Source organism: Scylla paramamosain, chromosome 27, assembly GCF_035594125.1.
Source record: "Scylla paramamosain isolate STU-SP2022 chromosome 27, ASM3559412v1, whole genome shotgun sequence".
Taxonomy (NCBI): domain Eukaryota; kingdom Metazoa; phylum Arthropoda; class Malacostraca; order Decapoda; family Portunidae; genus Scylla; species Scylla paramamosain.
In genome coordinates this window covers 20,342,760-20,366,618 of record NC_087177.1, presented here as the reverse complement: position 1 = coordinate 20,366,618, position 23,859 = coordinate 20,342,760, and the positions used below count along the sequence as shown (strand labels likewise).

General features: G+C 40.1%; 1 protein-coding gene, 1 non-coding gene and 1 pseudogene across 2 annotated transcripts in view; all 3 read right to left on the bottom strand.

The window, feature by feature from the left end:
- Positions 1-23,859, bottom strand: part of LOC135114303 (uncharacterized) — a 62,602-nt gene that overhangs the window by 15,395 nt on the left and 23,348 nt on the right. Inside the window, exon 3 of the mRNA XM_064030212.1 lies at positions 7,688-7,722. Within this exon, the coding sequence (XP_063886282.1) occupies positions 7,688-7,722 (35 nt within the window). The remainder of the gene's footprint in view (positions 1-7,687; positions 7,723-23,859) is intronic.
- Positions 13,837-13,955, bottom strand: LOC135114522 (5S ribosomal RNA; annotated as a pseudogene).
- Positions 15,012-15,130, bottom strand: LOC135114596 (5S ribosomal RNA). The gene has a single exon (XR_010275569.1). It is a non-coding gene; the product is annotated as a 5S ribosomal RNA (ribosomal RNA).

The following is a 23,859-nucleotide window of genomic DNA, read 5'->3' as shown; positions in this document are numbered from 1 at the left end:
GTTGTTGTGTTTGAGGTTGTGTGTTTGAGATGTTGCTGTTGGTCATCATTGTGAGAATCTGCTTAGATGGCGGGTTTGGTGGAAGATCTATTTTTGGGAGGTTGTTAAGTGTTAGTGCTCTGTTGAACTCATCATTGTAAGTCCCTGGGTTTACAGCATTTATCATATGTGCGTGAAGCATACATGAGGTAATCTTGGCACATGTGTCCCTGTCGAATGGTTGCTGTGTGGGTGCGCTGTAGGTGTTAGCATTAACTGTCTGGCTGTATGTTTTGTTTGAGTTAGTTGGTGTTTGCTTTCTTTTTTGTTCTATGACTTCCTTCCTTTTCTTACACTTGAAGGCCAGAGTTCTGTGAGGTTCGTTGCAATTGATGCATTTTTTGTGGTGTTGTGGCATGTTCTCCATGTGTGCCCTGTCACGGCACATTCTGAACATATTTCGTATGTTTTTGGTTTATCACATTTGTTGGTAGGATGATTCTCAATAGCGTAACATCTCATGCAGGTGAGGATGGGAATAAATTCTTCTATTTTTATGTTATAGTGAGGAATGCTCATATTAAATGCTAGCAGCCCTGTTTCAGTTGCTTTTCTTGCTGAGGTGGAGCTGTTCAGAGTAATTTTTATCATCTTTGTTCTGGGGATTTTAAATACATTGTCAATTCCTTCGTTAAGGAAGTTGTTTTCGTTCAAGAGCTCAGCAGTAATGTCTTTTTCGGATTTTGAGTAGATGTGGTCGTCAGTGTTGAACAAGAGAATGGTTCTTTTTGCCTTGATTTCTGGTGGTAAAACAGGCGAAAATTCTTCCTCCTTCAAGAGACTGATGGTGTTTGGCGAGAAGATGTTGTCTGTGTCTTCATCCGTTCTAGTAATGACGGCGAAGGAGTCTGTGATTGGTATGATCCGTGTGGCATAGATCAGTTTCTCCGAGAGTAGCCTTAGTAGTTTTAGCTTGTTCTTTGCAGAGGGGTCTGGGTGTTTGATCTTTACTCTTGGCATTTTTCTTCTTCAGGAGTCTTATGCTGAGAGCATCGAGTGGTGGTGATGCACAGTAAAAGTAATAAAAGTAAAAACCTTCTAAGACCTACAAAGGGCCAAAGGCCGATACACAAACACAGCTAAAGATAGTTTATGGAAGAAGCCTGCCTATGCGCCCCAGTTTGACGGTCCAGCTGCTAACAACCGACGTAACCGTCCTGAGGCACAACCTATCCCTAACAAGAGTGTTTGCCCGACCAATCCAAAAGGCTTAAGGCAGCCCTCTGAGGGCCCCCCTTGTGCAAGCCGCACGGTTCACCTTGACCTTCTGGACGGACGCTAAAGGCGAAAATGAAATACAGTACGAGAGAAAAAGATGCCTGAGCGGGACTCAATAAAGAATCCCCGATACACAGGTCTTGGGAGACTTGCCAAGGTGGAAGTTTCCCTGGTGTGCAAAGCTGGCACGAGTATGGCTGGTAGACACGTAGACTGCGTTGGAAGATCAGTCACCTCCTGCACTGGGGGCTCGCTATCCAGCAAGGTTACTCAACCCTGGGGCCAGAGCAACCAAGCACGGGGCGAACCAGGCGAGTGCTTCGAGAGAACGTGGTCTACAATGTCTGCTGCTCGTCTGTTCGTGTTGAGGAGAGGCAGGTATGTCTTCTCTCTGCTCTCTGCTCTCTTCTCTGTCTGAGTGTCTGTCTGTCTGCTGTCTCATGTGATAGACCTCCGTCTGCCCGCGCTTTTTTTTTTTTTTTTTTTTTATAAATAGAAAAGAGGGGTGAAGAATAAGAGTTAGTATAGAAGAAGTATAAAAGTTAGAAAATATTGAAAGATAGTAGAAGAGAAAAGTTGGTGGGCTAACCACCTTGCTATTTTTGTGTGATGTTTTGTATGAGAAGCGTCCCTTCCCTATCAACAAGATTGTTCTTTTCTTTCTTTCTGTGTCCTATTTCCGTTTCCCTGCCTTGTGTTTTACATATGAAATATGTGTTTGAGTTAGTTTTCTTTCCTTATTTATTTATTCATATATATATATATATATATATATATATATATATATATATATATATATATATATATATATATATATATATATATATATATATATATATATATAAATATATATATATATACATATATCTATCTATCTATCTATCTATATATATATATATATATATATATATATATATATATATATATATATATATATATATATATATATATATATATATATATATATATATATATATATATATATATATATTTTTTTTATTTAATCTGTAGAGATTATATATTATATTATATATTTATGAAGATTATATATTTACGAACTCCTTATATACATTGCAAGGTAAATCATTTATGAATGTGTAATATATGTGTTAATATAGTGTGTAGGTGTACTTTTTGCATGCTTCATGTGATGGCACAGGACGGGCTGTGTCTCCCTGTTGCACCATAGGTGGAGTCAAGCGGAGATTCCACCACTATTCCCCTCGCCAACACCACGCAACTGTTCACCCCCCAAGATGTGGTTCCCTGATGCTAGCGACTCAGGACGAGGTGCAACTCCCTCACTTAGCTCCGCTAGCTGGAGGCCTGCAAGCCCTTCCAGTGGCCGGAACCCCTCGACGGTGGACTTTTGGGTGGAGCTGGCGCTTAGCCCTGTCACACCAGCCCACCGCCGACTCAGGGCGCGGAGTAGGAGAGGAGCTCAGCCGCGTATCCAGTGTGAAGCAAGTGTAGGTGTATGTTGTGTAGTGTGTTGGTGCAACACAATGTTCTTTCCCTTTCAGATGCCCTGTTTATGGTGTGTTCTGGTGTACGGACATCCTCAGGTAAGTTGGCACAGGAAGTATGTAGGTAAGTGAATCAAGGTAAGTATGTGTTGTCGGTTGGACTGTTAGTAAATTGGTGTGGGTGTAGTGTTACATGCCTGCAGGCTGCTTGGGTAGTCACGGTGGTACTTGTCTATTTGGTTTAGTTTGTCTTTAAGGGCTTGGTAGGTTGGTATTTCTAGTTCTTCTATTCTGTTCCATATTGTCTTGGCTCTGTAGTGTAGGCGTATGTTTAGAGGTGTTGTTCTAGTGTGTGTGTGTATTTGTTCTGTTGTCATAGTGTACGGGTGTTTCTGGTTGGTGGCGAATCTCAATGCTTTATTTTGTACTTTTTGTAGTTTGCTTATCTGGTGTTTACTCATAGTGTGCGTTGGGATTGGTGGATAGTCAAGTATAGGTAGGATTAGTGCTTTAACTAAGTGAATTTTGATTTTTTCTGGCAATTTATACAGTTTATATAGTTTCTGTAGTGCAGCATCTGCTATATTCTTTCGTTCCTGAATGTGTTTGTAATAACCAGTGGTGGTAATGGTTAGACCTAGACATTTGCCATTATTTTTAAATTCTATTTCTTCGTCGTTGATGATTAAGGGAAAGGTTTTTTTGGCTCCGAGGTGGAGAGGCGTGAATTTATTCATGTTTGTTTTAATTTTCCATTTTCTTTCATAGTTATTAATTACTCTGATTGCTCTTTCAGTTTTTATGTTTAACATATTTTTTGATCTACCCGGGTATCCGACTATTTGGGTTATGTCATCAGCGAAGCTAATGTTCAAATTTTGGTTGGGGTACTGCATGTCATTAGTGTAGATTGTGAAAAGGGTTGGAGAAAGAACACTTCCTTGTGGTACACCACAATTGAGGTTAAAAGTTGGTCCAACATAATTAGTTATTTTGATGGAGGCTGTCCGGTTTGTTAAGAAATCACATCAAAATTTTTCTGTAGTTATTGGTAGGTGTAATTGAAGTATTTTGTGCTTTAGGCCGAGGTGCCAAACCTGATCAAATGCTTTAGTTATATCCCTTAAGATAACTTGGCATTGTCCTTTGTCGGATTTGTTTTGTGCTATTTCTTCAGTGATGAGTGCCAGTCCGTGTGTGGTACCCCTATTGCTACGGAATCCAAACTGATTGGTGTTGTACATATTGTTGTTTTCGAGGTGAGTTTTTAATCTGGTGTTGATTATTCGTTCGAGTATTTTTCCTGGAACTTCTAGTAGTGAAATAGGTCTATAATTTTGAGGTTGGTGTGGGGATTTGACTGGTTTAGGAATGAGTCTTATGAGGGCATTTTTCCATCTGTGTGGAAAATATCCGGCTGATATGGCACTGTTATAGATGTCAGTAAGTCTTCCTATTGCTGTGTCTGGTAGTTGAGAGAGAATGGTTTTGTTGATCCCACTTTCACCAGGACTGGTTCTCTTTAATTTGCTAATTATATTTTTTTACTTCTTCTGCAGTTATTTCCATGTCTGTAGTGTGGGTGTTAAGTCTGGACATGTCTGCGTTGACGTACGGGACGGTTCTTTGTATATTATTTTGTATATGTTGTAGTACTGCTTCTGTGTTATTGTCGCCTTCATCATCATCTTCACCATTGAAAATATCTTGCCAGTATTCCCTGTGAACTCTCTCTTTTTCTTCGGTGCTGTATACTTTTATGTTGTTTTTGTTTTTAATGTAATGTGGTTCTTGTTCTCTTATATCTGTTATTAATTTTATTTTTTTCCAGAATGCAATGGGGTCTGTGTATGTGTTGGAGATGTCTTGGATAAGTTTGTGCCAGTGTTCTTGGTTTTCTGTGATGAGTGCTTCTTGAAGGATTGTTTGTATGTGTTTGTAGTATCTGTAACTATCTATGTTCCATCCATTAACTCTTGAATATGTTTGCAATTCTGAGAAAAGTGTTATAAGTAGTTTTGTGGTGTTTGTGTGCTTGGGTGAGGGTAGACTTTTATATCTTGTTGTAGGGATAGACTGCTGAGCTGCGTATTCGATTGCCCGGTGCCAGTTTTCGGCTGCAGTGTCAATTGATTCCAGAGTTCCGTTATCTAAGTTGTTCCTGTGTAGAGTATTGTTAACTTGTATTTTAAATTTTTCCCAGTCTGCTTTTGGGTAGTTTGGTCTAGGAGATGCTGGAATTAGAATTGGTGTGATGGATATTGTAAATATGATGGGTATATGATCGCTGGTGGTAAGGGGTCCTGGAATTGCACGAGTGTTGTGGTGTGTTCGGTAGCTTGTTAGTATAATGTCTGGTGTTGTCCCTCTGCTTTGTGTGTGGAATGTTGGGAATTCCGGACCTATGTGTTGTAATAATCTGTTTTGTATTAAATTGATAATTTGTCTTCCTTTTGTGTTACAATGGTTGTAACCTAAGTTGGGGTGATTAGCGTTCAGGTCGGCGATCATATAGACTGGGCAGTTACGTCTGAAGAGATTGGTGAAGTCTGGGATTGGTATATAATTCCTTGCCGGTGGTTGGTACAGGGTTGATATTATAATTTTGCCAGTTGTAGTAGTGATTTCTACAGCAAGTAGGTCTGAGATAAAATTATCCATAATTATATATTCTAGGTTCTTTTTAATTGCAATTGCTGTGCCGTCTGCAGGGTTATTTAGACTGTTTTTCTTATGTATATTATAGCCTGGGATTTTCATTGTACTGCTGTCTGTTAGGCAGTGACTGTTGATTAGTACTATGTCTGGGTCAATGATTCTGTAGGTGTTTGAGAGTGAAATTCTTCGGTTGTTCCATTGTTGTACGTTATGTTGAATTATTTTTAAACTGTTCGGGACCATGCTGCGTGTTATCCTTGTAGTGTGAGTTAACAATTACTTGGAGTATTTTCTTTGTCTTCTTGATGTGTCTTTGGGTGGTGGTGTCTTTTCGGCTATAAGCCCAGATCTTATTTTCCTAAACACAGCATCGTCAACTATGTTCCAGCATGTTCTGTCTATTGTAATTCCATTGGTTTCAATTACGTTCAGTAGCTCAGTGTCTTCTATTGTATGGTCTGTGTATGTGTATTTGAATTTGTTTTCATTCAGACTTGTGACCAGCACCCGAGATGACAAATGATCAGGCCAACCTGCACTAACAGGGGTATATATTTTTAGCTGTATGTCTTTACTGTTTATTTTTGCATTACGACTTCTTTGGTGAATAGTAGTTTCCTCTGATTCTTGTTGAACACTGACTTTGTCTTGCTCCTGCTTGGTATTCTCAGTACCATCATATTTTTTTTTTTCCTGAGTCTGCTTGTTTGTATCATCATCATTCATATTTTCCTCTTCTTGCGTCATAATCTTGATAAGTTTCCTTGAGTCTGGTGCTTCTGGGATTTTTATATTAGGGAGGTTATTTGCAGTGAAGGTTGAATTCAGTACTCTCTCATAGCATCCGGGTTCTGTTAGATTCATTATATGCGCATGTATCATACATGAATATATCTTGAGATGAAGATCCATGTTTATGGTTGCAAGAGGAGATGCAGTGTTGTTCCAAGTTGTTGTTTGTGTCTTGGATGCCTTCGCATATGTAATGTTTTTTTCTTTTTCTCTAAGTTGTTTTATGATCTCTTTCCTTTTGGGGCATTTCATGGACATGGTTCTGTGATCCCCCTCGCAGCTAATACACTTTTTCATTGAAATTTTACAGTCCCGCCATGTATGTGTTGCTTCGGCGCATTCTGAGCAAATTTTAAATTCTTTGTGCTTGGGGCAGGAATTGGTGTTATGATCTTCCATAGCATAGCATTTAAAGCAAGTTTGGATTCTATAAAATTTCTCTTGTTGAATTTGGTGCTTTGGAATGCTCATGTGGAAAAGTCTGATGCCGTGATCTCTTGCTTTTATTGCTGTTGTGGCTTCTCCAAATGTAATTTTTATTGTTTTGGAATTTGGGAATTTGAATACGTTGTGTATCAAATTAATCCAGGAATTGTGCTGCTGAAGTTCTTGTGTGATGTCCTCCTCTGTATTTCTGAAGATGTGTGGGTCCACATTGAAGATAATTATTGATCTCTTTGCCTTTAGTTCAGGGGGGATTTGTGGGGTAAAACCATGCTCTTCTAACTCTAAACATGTCTGAAGTTGGAATATCTTATCGAGGTCTTCATCCGTGGAGTCTGCCCGCGCTTATAACATAACATAACAAAGAGAGAAAAGATGGGGAGGGAGAAGTGGGGATAGTGGGAAGAATAGCGGGGTGATAAGAAGGGAATTTTAATAGGAGAAATAGTCACTGGGGCTTAACCCAGGCGCAATTTGAATTAGGAAGGACATATTTTTTTTTTTTTTTTTTTTTTTTTTAAACGTGTTATATTCATTCTAAGATGGCAAGGGAGATAAGGTCCTTATCGGGGAAAGCAGGAGAGTCCGTAACCAACCGAGCAAGCCAAGCCCAAAATAGCCACGGCAACGGACGCCGCCCACGCACCCAAAACACCAGGCCAAACCACGCACAAGTTAGGGGCCAGACTATCCAGAGCCTGCATTATCAGGATGTGAAAGAGGAGTGAAGGACAGTCAGAGTAAAAAGGGTTTTTTTGTGTGTTTTTTATTGGTTCAAAGAAGGACAGAGGAAGAAGTACATCCGTATAGCGGAGGGACCTACAGTTTTACGTGGGTTCCGAACCACGGATAGTAGTAGAGTGATTTGTTGATGGCCGGGATATTTATTGTGTGATGTAATGTGGTGGGTGAAAAAACGGTGTCGGTCCTTTCATCTCGTGTCCTGTGACTCGTCCTGCAAAAAGGCCAACCTGCTAAAAAAAAAAAAAAAAAAAAAAAAAAAAAAAAAATTATATAAAAAATGTCGTGGTGTTATGTGCATGGGGAGGGTGAGGATGGTTTGTGATAATGATTGACGTGATTGTAGGATGTGCAATGACAGAGGCTCGAAAAGGCTCCCTCACCGCAACGAGGGGTCAAATCTAATACCATCTGCTTGCACGTGGTAAGTCGCCGGTGGTGGGGGGTGAATGGAGATTCCTGCATGGATGCTTCCAGGGCCCCGCCCCACCATCTCTTGACTACCTTACTACCCAGCTCTGGCCGCACCAAACTACCTCTGTGGGGGGGGGTGAAGTGGCTTCCACTGAATAGTGTGGTTGCCGTCCCCACCATCAGTGCTGGCCGCTCCATAACTGCCACGGGGGGTACCACTACCGGAACGTCATGCCAATGGCCGGGGGCCCCATTGCCGTGGCGTCAGTGGGAGAAGTGCGGTTCGTGCTATCCTCTTTCATCTGAAAGTGGTCCGGTGTCCCCTTGAGAACCCGCGCTTCCCACAAAATCCCTTTATATATGAATCGGGTGGGCCCCACGACTCCAACCCTGCCTTGTGATTGATCAGAAACGTCCAGTGAGGCTCATCGCCCACGCAGTCACCGCATGAAAGATGTGATCATTATTGTTAGTCTAATTAATTTTGTTCTTGTTCTTATTCTTATTCTTATTCTTTCTTCCCTCATTCATAACATATCTTGGAAAATATACAGCAGAACTAACATGTCATTTAAAATTCTAAGACAATTAGCAAGAAAGTTGTGATATTCTTATTTTTTTCATTCTGTTTATTCTATTTTTTTTCGTATTCTTGTCATAATTATTATTGTTATCTTTATTATTTTCATTTTTTTATTATTCTTCCTATTCTTATTCTAATTTTTCCTACTTTTAGAGATATGAGGCTTGTGCGGTCACCCATCCAAGTTCTGCCCGGACACCCTGCTTAACCTTGCTGATCCCGCCGTCAGCTTATTGGTCAAGAGCGGAGAACAAGGTGTTGGGAGGGCGTATTTCTCTTATTATTATTCTTTCCTGTATTGTTATTGCATTGTTGTGCTGAAAATGTTGGAAAATATGCACTAAAATTGCCTCTTCATTTATTATTCTACGACAATTAGCAATAGAGATATATTATTACTTCTTTCCTTTATTTTTGTTCTTTTTATTCTTAATCTTCTTATTTTTATTATAGTTGTTATTGTTATTTTATTATTTTCGTTTTTCGTTCGTTCTGCTTATTCTTATTGCTATTTTTTCCTATTCTCAGAGAGATGAGGCTTTTGCGGTCACCCATCCAAGTTCTGCCCGGACCCCCTGCTTAACTGCGCTGATCCCGCCGTTAGCTAATTGGCCAAGACCGGAGAACTAGGTGTTGGGAGGCCTTCTTTCTATTATTCATATTCTTTCTTCCCCCATTCATATCGTTGTATTGGAAATGTTGGAAAATATACAAAAGAATTCACCCTTATATGACAATTAGGAAGAAAGACATGGGATGCTTTCTTTCTTTTTTTTTATATTCCTTTATTGTAATTTTTCTTATTCTTGTTATAACAATTCTTACTGTTATCTTTATTACTTAAAATTTTCGTTCATTCTCCCTATTCTTATTCTTATTTTTCATTTTCTCAGACAGATGAGGCTTGTGTAGTCACCCATCCAAGTATTGCCCGGAACCCCTGCGTAATCTCGACGATTTCATTTGACAATACCTATTTACTTATTTATTTATTATTAAATTTATTAAAAAAAAAAAAGAAAAGAAGAAGATGAAGAAAAAGGTATGTAATCGAAATACTCTCTCTATACTGTAGCAATAGTTTAGCTGGATGTGCTTGTATTGTGTCAAAAATACTTGCAATATCTGCAATTGTAATCTGCAGTGTCGGCATAATGCATAATTAAGTAATGAAAAGAAAAATTAATAAAAGAATAAATGAAAAAAAAAAGAAAAAAGATACAATTAACAACTAGATATATTAGCTACCCCTCTACGTTTCTTTATCACTGCAGAAAATGGCAAACATTTTAACGTAGACTTGTCAAAATTCAACTAGAATAAGGGTTAAATAAGGATCGTCACCCCTTCCCCAGAGGATATTCATTATCTTTGAATATATATATATATATATATATATATATATATATATATATATATATATATATATATATATATATATATATATATATATATATATATATATATATATATATATATATATATATATATATATTCTTTTTATTTAAAGTCTTATTTACTTATGTTAATTCTTCTTCACTAAGAGACAGAGAGAGAGAGAGAGAGAGAGAGAGAGAGAGAGGTAACGTCCTTGAGGATAGCAGCTCGTCTACGCTCCGCTCAGTGATCAGCGTTAGAATGAAATTCGTCATTTCTTAAAAAAAAAAAAAAAAAAAAAAAACAGAAACTTTATTTAGGGGGCTTGCTGGAAACAAACTACAATGGAGGAAAGAACAATATGTGTGCTATATGACCCACCCAGCTAAATTTTCAAGAAGCAAACGCAAGTGTGAAAATACGAGGAAGATAAATTTTCATTTATATACGTTTTATGGTAATTTCTGCCACGCCTTCCTCTATTCATCAACTGTCACTGACACTTATTCCCTTTATTTTTTACTTTATAGAATCTTTTTTAGGGCAAGACTCTAGAGGATATGTGCTTTCATAAGGTCTATAATGCTTTGCTTATCATAGAGACGTAAAAAAAAAGTAATAATAATAATAAAAATAAATAAATTAATTAATTTAAAAAATCAAAATAAATAGATAAATAAATTAATTAATTAATCAAATAAATACTATGCTTCACCTTTATAGCATTCGTATGAATGTCAAAACAAAACAAAAAAATATAAATATAAATATTTATATGAAAAAAAAATAATTACTAAATATATGAAAAATAGCATTACTACTACTACTACTACTACTACTACTACTACTGCTACTACTACTACTATTTTTTTTTTTTTTTATGTAGGAAGGACACTGGCCAAGGGCAACAAAAATGTAATAAAAAAAAAAATGCCCACTGAAATGCCAGTCCCATAAAAGGGTCAAACCAGTGGTCAAAAAATGATGAATAAGTGCCTTGAAACCTCCCTCTTGAAGGAATTCAAGTCATAGGAAGGTGGAAATACGGAAGCAGGCAGGGAGTTCCAGAGTTTACCAGAGAAAGGGATGAATGATTGAGAATACTGGTTAACTCTTGCGTTAGAGAAATGGACAGAATAAGGGTGAGAGAAAGAAGAAAGTCTTGTGCAGCGAGGCCGCGGAAGGAGGGGAGGCATGCAGTTAGCAAGATCAGAAGAGCAGTTAGCATGAAAATAGCGGTAGAAGACAGCTAGATATGCAACATTGCGGCGGTGAGAGAGAGGCTGAAGACAGTCAGTTAGAGAAGAGGAGTTGATGAGACCAAAAGCTTTTGATTCCACCCTGTCTAGAAAAGCAGTATGAGTGGAACCACCTCCAGACATGTGAAGCATACTGCATACATGGACGGATAAGGTCCTTGTACAGAGTTAGCAGCTAGGGAGGGTGAGAAAAAATGGCGGAGACGTCTCAGAACACCTAACATCATAAAAGCTGTTTTAGCTAGAGATGAGATGTGAAGTTTCCAGTTCAGATTATAAGTAAAGGACAGACCGAGGATGTTCAGTGTAGAAGAGGGGGACAGTTGAGTGTCATTGAAGAAGAGGGGATAGTTGTCTGGAAGTTTGTGTCGAGTTGATAGATGGAGGAATTGATTTTTTGAGGCATTGAACAATACCAAGTTTGTTCTGCCCCAATGAGAAATTTTAGAAAGATCAGAAGTCAGGCGTTCTGTGGCTTCCCTACGTGATATGTTTACCTCCTGAAGGGTTGGACATCTATGAAAAGACGTGGAAAAGTGCAGGGTGGTATCTACAGCGTAGGAGTGGATAGGACAAGAAGTTTGGTTTAGAAGATCATTAATGAATAATAAGAAGCGAGTGGGTGACAGGACAGAACCCTGAGGAACACCACTGTTAATAGATTTAGGAGAAGAACAGTGACCGTCTACCACAGCAGCAACAGAACGGTCAGAAAGGAAACTTGAGATGAAGTAAACAGAGAGAAGGATATAAACCGTAGGAGGGTAGTTTGGAGATCAAAGCTTTGTGCCAGACTCTATCAAAAGCTTTTGATATGTCCAAGGCAACAGCAAAAGTTTCACCAAAATCTCTAAAAGAGGATGACCAAGACTCAGTAAGGAAACCCAGAAGATCACCAGTAGAGCGGCCTTGACGGAACCCATACTGGCGATCAGATAGAAGGTTGTGGAGTGATAGATGTTTAAGAATTTTCCTGTTGAGGATAGATTAAAAAACTTTAGATAGGCAGGAAATTAAAGCAATAGGACGGTAGTTTGAGGGATTAGAACGGTCACCCTTTTTAGGAACAGGTTGAATGTAGGCAAACTTTCAGCAAGAAGGAAAGGTAGTGTTGACAGACAGAGCTGAAAGAGTTTGACTAAGCAAGGTGCAAGCACGGAGGCATTGTTTTGGAGAACAATAGGAGGGACCCCATCAGGTCCATAAGCCTTCCGAGGGTTTAGGCCAGCGAGGGCATGGAAAACACCATCGCGAAGAATTTTAATAGGTGGCATGAAGTAGTCAGAGGGAGGAGGAGAGGGAGGAACAAGCCCAGAATCGTCCAAGGTAGAATTTTTAGCAAAGGTTTGAGCAAAGATTTCAGCTTTAGAAATAGATGCGATAGCAGTGGTGCCATCTGGTTGAAATAGAGTAGGGAAAGAAGAAGCAGCAAAGTTATTAGAGATATTTTTTGGCTAGATGCTAGAAATTACGAAGGGAGTTAGAGGGAGAGAGAGAGAGAGAGAGAGAGAGAGAGAGAGAGAGAGAGAGAGAGAGAGAGAGAGAGAGAGAGAGAGAGAGAGAATGTGTGTGTGTGTATATATGTCGGTTGGGTTGTGAGGGGTGGGGAAAACCAGCAAGCCTCGTCTCCACTGACTGATCGATACTTGAATGTAATTCAAGTAAGGTGAAGTTAGGTTAGGTTAGGTCAGGTCAGGTTAAGTTAGGTTAGGTTAGGTTACTTTAGGTTAGGTTGTTAGGGTTAGTTTAGGGTAGTTTAGGTGATGTTACGTTATGTTAGGTTAGGTTAGGTTAAGTTAGGTTATGTTAGGTTAGGTTAGGCCAGCTTTGCTTAATTTAGGTTAGGTTAATTTAGGGTATTATAGGTTGGGTTAGGTTAGGTTAGGTTAGGAACAACAATAAAAAGAAAGGAGGAAGAAAAACAACAACAACAACAACAAAGTTAGGTTAAGCTAATTTAGGTTATGTTAAGTTTGGGTTAGTTTAGGCTAGTTTAGGTGATGTTACATTATGTTAGGTTAAGTTAGGTTAAATTTAATAAATAAATAAATAATAATAATAATAATAAAAATAAGTAGATAAATAAATAAAAAAAATCCATGAATATATAACACAAATCTTTTAAATATAAAAACATATGATAATTTATAATAGTTGAAAAAAAAATTAAAATAAATAGATTAAGAAATTTAGAAAATTAATAATAATAATAATAATAATAATAAGAAGAAGAAGAAGAAGAAGAAGAAGAAGAAGAAGAAGAAGAAGAAGAAGAAGAAGAAGTAGAAAAAAAACAAGAAGAAGAAGAAGACGAAGAATAAGAAGAAGAAGAAGAAGAAGAAGAAGAAGAAGAAGAAGAAGTAGAAAAAAAACAAGAAGAAGAAGAAGAAAAAAAAGAAGAAGAAGAAAAAGAAGAAGAAGAAGAAGAAGAAGAATAGTAATAATAAAAATATTAAAAACAGCAATATTAAAATAATAATGTTAATACTATAAAGATAAAGAAACATTAGATGAAAAAGAAAAACAATAAAAATAACAACCACAACAACAACAACAACAGCAACAAGAACAACAATAACGACAACAACAACAACAACAACAACAACAACAACAACAACAACAAGAATAACACCATGAATGAGAATTAATAATAAAAGAGAGAGAGAGAGAGAGAGAGAGAGAGAGAGAGAGTATGTAAGTATTTGTAAGAGAGAGAGAGCATGTAAGTATTTTATGTAAGTATTTTATTTATCTATTTATTTTATTTTTTTGCTTGCCTTATTGCATTAAGCGAGGTAAAAAAAATGCAAAATGATGAATGAATAAGTAAAAAAAAATGTTGGAATGCCGACAACATATGGTGTTCCCAGGCGGTTACCCATCCAAGTACTAACCGGAACCAACGTTGCTTATTTTCGCTGATCAGACGAGAAGCGGTGTATTCAACGTTGTGTAGTCGTTGGCCTTGGTGAGCTTGAGTTTCCGACTATTAGAAGATTAGACTATCTTCTTGTTCTTGTTCTTGTTCTTGTTCTTCTTCTGTTTCTCTTTTTCCTTCTTCTTCTTTTTCTTCTTCTTTTTCTTCTTCTTCTTCTTCTTCTTCTCCTTCTTCTTCTTCTTCTTCTTCTTCTTCTTCTTCTTCTTTTTTTTTCTTCTGCTTCTTTTTCTTCTTCTTATTCTTCTTCTTCTTCTTCTTCTTCTTCTTTTTTTTTCTTTTAATATTATATTTTCATTTATTTATTTATTTTTTATTATAATTATTTTATTTTATTTTTATTATTATTATTATTTTCTTTCTCTTTTTCTTCTTCTTCTTCTTCTTCTTCTTCTTCTTCTTTTCTTCTTCTTCTTCTTCTTATTATTATTATTATTATTATTATTATTATTGTTATTATTAATTTATTATCATTATCATTATTATTTGTATAGTAAAATTGATAAGGAGAAGAAGAAGAAGAAGAATTTATTATTAAGAACAATGATGATGTGAGGTGGTGGCAGTAGTTGGGTGTGCTCTCGGCCCAGGAATGTCTGGGCCGATCACAGAACTGGCTGGGACGGGGACCCGTGATCCTGATCCAGTTGCGGGATGAAGCTTGTGTAGTCACCCATCCATGTTTTGCCCAGAGCCGTTGCTTAACCTCGTTGATCTTGAAGTATGAAAAGAATAATAAAAAAAAAATAAAATAAAAAAAAAAATATATATATATATATATATATATATATATATATATATATATATATATATATATATATATATATATATATATATATATATATATATATATATATATATATATATATATATATATATATATATATATATATATATATATATATATACACACACAGAGAAAGAGAGACAGAGAGAGAGAGAGAGAGAGAGAGATGCTTTATTTGTCAATGGAAGCATTTTATTATTTGTTTTTCTTTTCTGCTTGCCTTATTGCATTGTTTTATCATCAAGGGAGGGAGGAAAATGCAAAATGATGAATAAATAAGGAAATAAAAATGTTGGAATGCCAACAACATCTGGTGTTCCCAGGCGGTCACCCATCCAAGTACTAACCGGACCCAACGTTGCTTAACTTCGCTGATCAGACGAGAAGCGGTGTATTCAACGTGGTGTGGTCGTTGGCTCTGATAAGCTTGTCTTATCGACTATTTGAAGATGATGTTCTCCTGCTTAGTTATGAAAGGAACGCTTTTCATAGTATAGTTATAATTATATATATATATATATATATATATATATATATATATATATATATATATATATATATATATATATATATATATATATATATATATATATATACATAAACCATACTGGAAGAGCTTTGAGTTAGTGTTAATAAATATATTTGTTTTTTTCTTCCAACTAGAAGAGGGGAAACTGGTTATGCTACCAAATGGAAGATAGTTTCTGAAAATTAGAATATGAATTCAGTTGAAACATTACTTGATACTGAATGAATCTTGCGCATGCGTACAAGAAAAGAGTCAGGGGAGAAGGTATATTATCTCGGCATGCCTTAGCGCGCCGGAAAATCTTGCAACCCCTCCACCTTTATATTGAGTTTAATTCACATTTGTGCTTGTCTATGTGAATTTAGTCATAAGTGTGCAGTTGCAGGGTCAACACTGAAACAGAAGACCTATGCATATGACCCGATAATGTTAAATTAAGTGAGAAAAACAGGGAAAATAGTAATTTACTACACGCACGACCGCTCTGGCTCCATATATACCGTGCGACAAAAATTTTGAGGACAGAAAATGGCTCAGGGCATTAAGACGCTACAGATGCAAACACCATTAACCGCAAGAACAACAGATGCCCAGCACCCCGCCTATCAACCACCTCCTCCATGGCAAGAGTCTGATTATCACTTCTCTGTTACCAAACTAACTGCCAGCAAAACATCTCTCAGCGCCGACGCCCTCGCAGCCCAAGCCCAACAAGCTCTTCACGCAGTGAATGACAGGAACATGGAGGTCTATTTCACAGACGGATCAGTGGACCCCAACACACACAGAGCAGCAGCAGCCTTCGTGCACCACACAGGAACAGGCATATTCCGCCTCCCCGACCACTCCTCCACCCTCCAAACTGAGCTAGCTGCCATCGGGAAGGCACTAGAAGATGCACTTCACAAACACAAAGACATCCTTATCCACAACGACTCGTTGGGCGCCATACAGTGCCTCCAGCAGACACACTCAGGAGTGGGAGTGTCAGTGGGAGAAGTGCGGTTCGTGCTATCCTCTTTCATCTGAAAGTGGTCCGGTGTCCAATTGAGAACCTAGGCTGCGAGACGGAAAAATAATGCATAAAAAAAAGAAAAAAATGAATAAAAAACTATAAGACAAAATATATATAAAAAAAACACTAGATGTTGGCACGCAAGCCCACTCCTTCGGTCAGAGGCATGGAATGTTAATGGCGGTGAATTTTGTCGCATCTTTTTCCCGGGAGCGGTTCGGTGCCTCCTTGGGACCTAGGCTGCGAGACAGAAAAATAATGCATAAAATAAACAAAAAATGAATACAAAGCCATAAGACAAAAAATATGAAAAAACCACTAGGTGTAGGCACACGGGCTCGCCCCACGTGAACGAGAGTGCGACGATGATTCCACTCTGACACTTTGAGTAGTAGAGAAGATTAGAGAAAGAGAGAGAGAGAGAGAGAGAGAGAGAGAGAGAGAGAGAGAGAGAGAGAGAGAGAGAGAGAGAGAGAGAGAGAGAGAGAGAGAGAGAGAGAGAGAGAGAGACAGTGAAAGAGAGAGTGAAGGAGTCCGTTATTTAGAAAATGGGGTCAGGAGGCACAGTGGGAGGGTCAAGGAGGTTGCAGTGTGGGAGGTGACTGAAAGCTGGGGGAAGGTTGGTTATGAAATTGTATGTGTTTGTGTGTGTGTCAGAGAAGGAGGTTAGCTGTTTGTCGAGTCTGTTGTAGTGTGTTATGTTAAGAGGAGGGATGTTGGACTCCTCATGAGTAGAGAGAGAGGACCGAAAATCGAACCATTTCGTTCCAAGGGCGAAACGAATTGCTCGATTCTGGACCCTCTGAAGTTTTGAAAGGTTAGTGGGTGCGGAAAGAGAGAGTGCCAGAGGGCAATAGGTTAAAAGGGGGAGAATAAAAGCTTTGAAGAGTGTAGTTTTCAAGAATGTAGTTTTGTTTTCGTGTTGCTGTCGCGAAATTTTTCGAGGTTGCTCAAGGCCACAGCGGCTAAAGCAGCTTTTTGGTTTATATGTATGTTGAATTTGAGGTGCTTGTCGATGGTGAGGCCAAGCACTTTGTTGTTGTTACTGATGGGGATTGGGTTGGGGTGTGGAACAATGTTGTTCAATGAGATTTGGCGAGGCTGACTTTTTTTTATGTTAAAGTAGGTGACTTTAGATTTTTCGGGATGGGAGAGGATTCGCCATTTCATCTCCCATAGGCTAGTCGCCGTCAGTTCCCGTTGAATTTTGTCTGTGAGGAGATCTAACGACCTGGCTCGAGCCAATTGCTTTACATCGTCCGCGTATTGAATGGTTAATGAATCATTATGAACTGGAGGGGGCATGTCAGCTGTATACATGTTGAAAAGGGTGGGGGAGACTACAGAGCCTTGTGGGACTCCAGCCTGAGGGGAAAAGGATGTTGAAAAGGTGCCCTGATGACAGATTCTTGTCCATCTCTCTACCAGAAAACTACATAGTATGCGTTGCGTTAGGGGGGGAAGGTTGAAGTTGTTGCAAATTTTGTGTTTTAAGCCTGCGTGCCAAACAGTGTCAAATGCTTTTTTGACATCTTTTGTTACAAGGGCTGCTCTGAAATAGGGCTTATTGAAATTTAAGTATGCAACTATGCTGTTTAGAGCGTCCTCGGTTGAGGCGTTCCTTCGGAAGCCGAGCTGCTGTGGTGCCAGCAGCTCGTTACCTTCGAGGAACGCTCTCAATCTTAAATTGATGAGGCATTCAAAGGTTTTTCCGAGAATTTCAAGGAGGCTAATGGGGCGATAGTTTTCTGGTAAGTGGGAGTTTTTTCCGGGCTTAGCAATGAGGGTGATGTTTGAAATTTTGAATGCCTTAGGAAAGTATCCAGAGGCAAGGCAGGCGTTGAAAATCTCCGTCAGGCTTGATATAGTTTCTTGGGGAAGGTTCCGCACCATGGGCCAGGTGACTCCTGAGGGGCCAGGGGCTCGCCGCGGAGTATGCCTGAGCAACCTGGCGACATCCTCCTCCTCAATAGGTGTGGTGAGAGGGTGTTGGGGGTTGAGGCGTATTTTTTGTATAGTGCTATGTGGAATCGTGTTTGCTAGGTTGTGGCGTGCACGATCGATGATGTTGTTTATGTGGGCAATACTGGGCTCGTGGAGTGGGAGAGGGTGTGGTTGGAAAGTATTGTGCCAGTGTGTCTTGAAGATGCTGGTGACTTGTTCCGGGTTTGTGATGCGATCCCCGTTCACTAGGAGGTACTCGAATCTTTCCCGCTGGCATCCCTTCAGCCTGTACACCATGTGCCAGAACTGTGTAGGATTACTGCAGCGGGCTCTGTCCATATGGGAGACTAGATTCCTCCAGTGAGCGCTGTGATCTTCCTGTAGGCTATTTGTTATGTGTGTACGAAGGGTGCAAAGGTCTCCGTAGATAGGTGTGTGGTTGTGCTTGTTTTTTAAAAAACGTGTTCTGTAGCACACTAGCAGCCTATGTGTTCTAATGGAAGGTCGGAAGTCTATATGAATTATATGTTGTTTTTATATGTTTATATATATATATATATATATATATATATATATATATATATATATATATATATATATATATATATATATATATATATATATATATATATATATATATAGATTATATGTTGAATTATATGTCTTTTGGCTGATGTCAGAATATTGTTGTGTAACGTCTCTAAGGCACTGTCTATGTCTGTGTAGGGTTGGCCTTCGAGCTGTGTTGGTCGGTGTAAGTATGTGACTGTTTTCTTGAAGCTCTCCCAGTCGGCGGAGCGGTAGTCGGAGACGGGTGGGGATGGGGTGGATATGGGATTGGAGGATATTTTGAGGATTAGGGGAACGTGGTCAGAACCACAGAGTGGTCCATGGGAGATATAGTGGTGGAAAAGTAGGGATTGCCGATTGGAGAGGATGAGATCTGGCCTGCCATTCCCATTGTGCGTAAAGCATGTGGGGAAGTTAGGTCCAAGGAAACGGAGGCGTTTCAGTTGTGTTAGTTGAAGGAGTTCGTGTCCGTGTTGGTTGTTGTCTGAGTGTTTGAAGGCGGTGTGTTTGGCGTTTAGGTCTGCAAATATGTAGACCGGGATGTTTGTGTGATTGAAAAGATTGTTGAGGCTGGTGAGTGGGAGCCCAGTTTTTGGTCTGCTGTATGTGGTGGCAATGAGAAATTGCCCATGTTGTGTTTCGATCTTGGTGGCCAGGAAGTGGGCTGAGGGCCAGTTGGTTATGTGTATGTGTTTAATGGTACATTTTACCATGAGAACTACGCCGTCATGGTGCGTACCTCTTGTGTAGCGTGTGTTGCAGCCATATAGTTTTATGGGTTTTGGTGGTGAACCTGTGTGGTTGAGGAGGACGATGTCTGGATCGATCGATCGAATTGCTTCTGAAATATGGTGTCTGTTATTCCAGAAACCGCGACAGTTTAATTGTATTATTGTGAGCATGATTTAAGTGTTTTTTATGTGTTTTTTTTACCCCTCGACGCGGTTCGTGTAGAGGGGTGGGGAGGGTTGGGGCACTGTCGCTAGGTGTCGCTTTGTTTCAGTCTTTTTTATAGTGTTGGTGGTGTTGGCAGTAGTGGTGGTAGACGTAGGGGTAGATCGTGGTGGAGAGGGCTTTTGGGGCTGCGATTCCCCACAAGCTGAGTCCTCTTCAATAACCAATTCCCCAGGTGAAGGGGGACTAGCGTAATTAGGTGTGGTGTGTTCAGATTCTTTGAGTGTGGGTGTTGGGGCGTGTGTTTCTTCATTTTGTTGTTGGTAGTTTTGTTTGAAGTGTTCTTGGTTTGTCTGGTGAAAATGTGGTGGAAGTTTTATTGCGGGGCAGCCATTGTACTCAAGCAAGGAGTTCATTGTTTCTGCCTGTTTTTTTAGATCACCAAATGAGGTTTGGATTGAATATTTTATTATAATTTCTGCAAGCAGAAGTTTCTCGGTGTTTGTATTTTTTGGTGTGAGAGAGTAGGGTGTGGTGGCTTGGGCGTAGGAAGTGGTTGGTTGAGGAGTGGTCTGTGGTGAGTTTTGTTGTTTTTGGTGAGCGCGTTTTATTTGGCATTTAAAGGAAACGGCAGTGTGTTCGCCGTTGCAATTCGCGCATTTTATGGTGGAGGCCTGGCAATTCCTATAATCGTGGCCCTTAGCTGCACACTTGGAGCACACTTGTTCTGTTTCTTTGCACTGGTTTGTGCAGTGGCTGAATTGATAACACTTGTAGCACTGAGTGACTGGGAGGTATTCTTCTATGTTAATATTGTATGAGGGCACTATTTGAGAAAATAGCTTAATGCCTTTGTTTTTTAAAAGTTCGGCCTGTTGTTTTGAGCGTAGTTTAATCTTCAGCATGTGGACTTTTGGGATGATGAGTAGTTCGTCAATCTGTGTATCATTCTTTTCCTGTATTTCAGTCAGGAGGTCGTCGTTGGTCTTTTTTAAGATGTACTCGTCTACTCGCCGGGCAAGGATCGTTCTAGCCGATTTTTGCTCCGGAGACTCGACGAGCTCGAAGCCAAGAAGTTTTAAGTTTTCAGTCGCTTGGTGAGACGTGTGGTTATCACGGTCCGCGTCATTAGCTAAACCGATAATGATGTAGGGGCCAAATTTGAAGCATTTCGTGTGGGGGACCTGGGTTCTGGAAAAGAAAGCATTGCTAAGGTCAGCAGGGATGTTAGCAGTTTTTATTTTGTATCTTATAGTCCGGTCAGGGGGACGTGGGAGGGCCATCCCGTCATAGGGCGGGGCCCTATGACGATTATAGCCTTGTAGAGGTGGCGCTACAGCCTTGTGGCGCTACAGCCTTATGAGTGCTACAACCACGAGTACCTATAACAACATATTGTTGTTTCCTATCGTCCTAGTGCCCTATATCCCGAGGGGGATCCTAGCTGGAGGGAAGAAAGCCCTAAATATCTGACCCTGAGGTAGGGTTTGTACGAAGAGAGGAAGAGAAGAAGTAGGAGGAACAGAGTTGGCGCAAGTCACTTATACTAGGTGAGTTGCTGCAGTCTTCCAGCGATACCCTTAGGTGAGGCTCTCTCCACCGGGCACTTAGGGAAAACCGCGGCGCCTCAAAGCGACTGCCGGGTGTCTATCTGTATCTTTTTTTTTGTAAGCAGGCCAGGGCCTGATTTTTTGGAGGTGAGTTGGGAGCGAAGCTGCTCCTTTCTCGGTGATTCGTGGGCGACTGTGTGCGCCTTGCCTCCTTTCGGGCTTTTAAAGGGCGCAGGAGTGAAAGCAGGAGCCGAACTTGGGGCCGATTGGTTCCTTACGGACCCGGGAGGCGGAGCTTATATCTCAGCGGCACGGTGGGCTCGTGGGCGAGTGTGTGCGCCTTGCTTCCTGCCGGCCTTTTAAAAGACGCAGGGGTGAGAGCAGGAGCGGAGCTGGGCGCCTATTGTTTTTTCCGGACCCGGGGGGCGGAGCTTGTGACTCGGCGGCTCAGTGTAAGGCGGACCTTCTTCCTTCGGAGCTGGCTGCTGGTTGGTTAACTGCTGCTGGGAGCTGGAGCTGGGAGAACCTTCTGCTACCAGAGTTGGAGGAAGTGTCCTGCCTCAAAATTGACTGACTAACTGACTGATAGATTGTTACTTCGTGGAGTGGCGCGGGCCTTTTTAGCCTAAAGGCGGCCCACAGGTGGCTTCCGTTGATAGGAGATAGGAAGACAAGTCTGCATGCCACTAGGGGAGTCTGACTTGCCCGCCTATAGCGGAGTGTCGATACACTCCTTGTGGTCTGAGGATACTGTCTTCCCTGTGTCTTGTCCAGTGTTAAGTGTCCAGCCTCCTTTCCTTTGTGCTCGGGGGAGTCTGACTTACTCGCATGTAGCGGAGTGTCAGAGACACCCCATCGCAGCATAGGAGGAGACTGTTCGGAATAAAAAGAGTGTTGTTTTACCTGGGTGGCCGAAAGGCATTCACCATCTGTATCAGTCTGTTGGTGTCTGTTTGTTGCAGTATGTGTGGTGCGTCGTGTGCGTGTCTGTGTAGGAACGGAGCTGTGCTTGGGCAGTCTTCAATGTAGTGTCGTAGGGTTGTGTACGAGGGTGTGTCGCAGTGTTCGCATGTGAGTGGTAGTGTATCGTTGAGCTCGGCTAGGCAGTGGTAGCCGAGTCGTAGTCTGTATAATCGTGTACGTGTGCGTCGGGTTAGTGTGTCATCAGGTGGTGCGGTGTTTGCAGTTGCTGTGCCATACCAGGTTGCACTTGGTGACCCTTCAGCAATCTGACTTCTTACTGCTTGGGTGCATAATTGCTTGCAGGTTTCCTTGGCGGTGCTGCTGACTTGCGCTCGGGATGGTACTACGTGGCTCGTCACAGTAGGGAGTAGGAGTCCATCTTTCGCTGCAGTGTCTGCTAAATCGTTTCCTGTGATATTAGTGTGGCTGGGGATCCAGTTAATTGTGATGTTCCTGTTCCTTCGGCGGATGGCCTGTGCGTTGGCATGGATGGTGGTGATGAGGCGTATGTTGTCTCCTGAGTGTGTCTGCTGGAGGCACTGTATGGCGCCCAATGAGTCGGTGTGGATAAGGATGTCTTTGTGTTTTTGAAGTGCATCTTCTAGTGCCTTCCCGATGGCAGCTAGCTCAGTTTGGAGGGTGGAGGAGTGGTCGGGGAGGCGGAATATGCCTGTTCCTGTGTGGTGCACGAAGGCTGCTGCTGCTCTGTGTGTGTTGGGGTCCACTGATCCGTCTGTGAAATAGACCTCCATGTTCCTGTCATTCACTGCGTGAAGAGCTTGTAGGGCTTGGGCTGCGAGGGCGTCGGCGCTGAGAGATGTTTTGCTGGCAGTTAGTTTGGTAACAGAGAAGTGATAATCAGACTCTTGCCATGGAGGAGGTGGTTGATAGGCGGGATGCTGGGCATCTGTTGTTCTTGCGGTTAATGGTGTTTGCATCTGTAGCGTCTTAATGCCCTGAGCCATTTTCTGTCCTCAAAATTTTTGTCGCACGGTATATATGGAGCCAGAGCGGTCGTGCGTGTAGTAAATTACTATTTTCCCTGTTTTTCTCACTTAATTTAACATTATCGGGTCATATGCATAGGTCTTCTGTTTCAGTGTTGACCCTGCAACTGCACACTTATGACTAAATTCACATAGACAAGCACAAATGTGAATTAAACTCAATATAAAGGTGGAGGGGTTGCAAGATTTTCCGGCGCGCTAAGGCATGCCGAGATAATATACCTTCTCCCCTGACTCTTTTCTTGTACGCATGCGCAAGATTCATTCAGTATCAAGTAATGTTTCAACTGAATTCATATTCTAATTTTCAGAAACTATCTTCCATTTGGTAGCATAACCAGTTTCCCCTCTTCTAGTTGGAAGAAAAAAACAAATATATTTATTAACACTAACTCAAAGCTCTTCCAGTATGGTTTATGTATATATATACGAGTATATATATATATATATATATATATATATATATATATATATATATATATATATATATATATATATATATATATATATATATATATATATATATATATATATATATATATATATATATATATATATATATATATATATATATATATATATATATATATATATATATATATATATATATATATATATATATATATATATATATATATATATATATATATATATATATATATATATATATATAT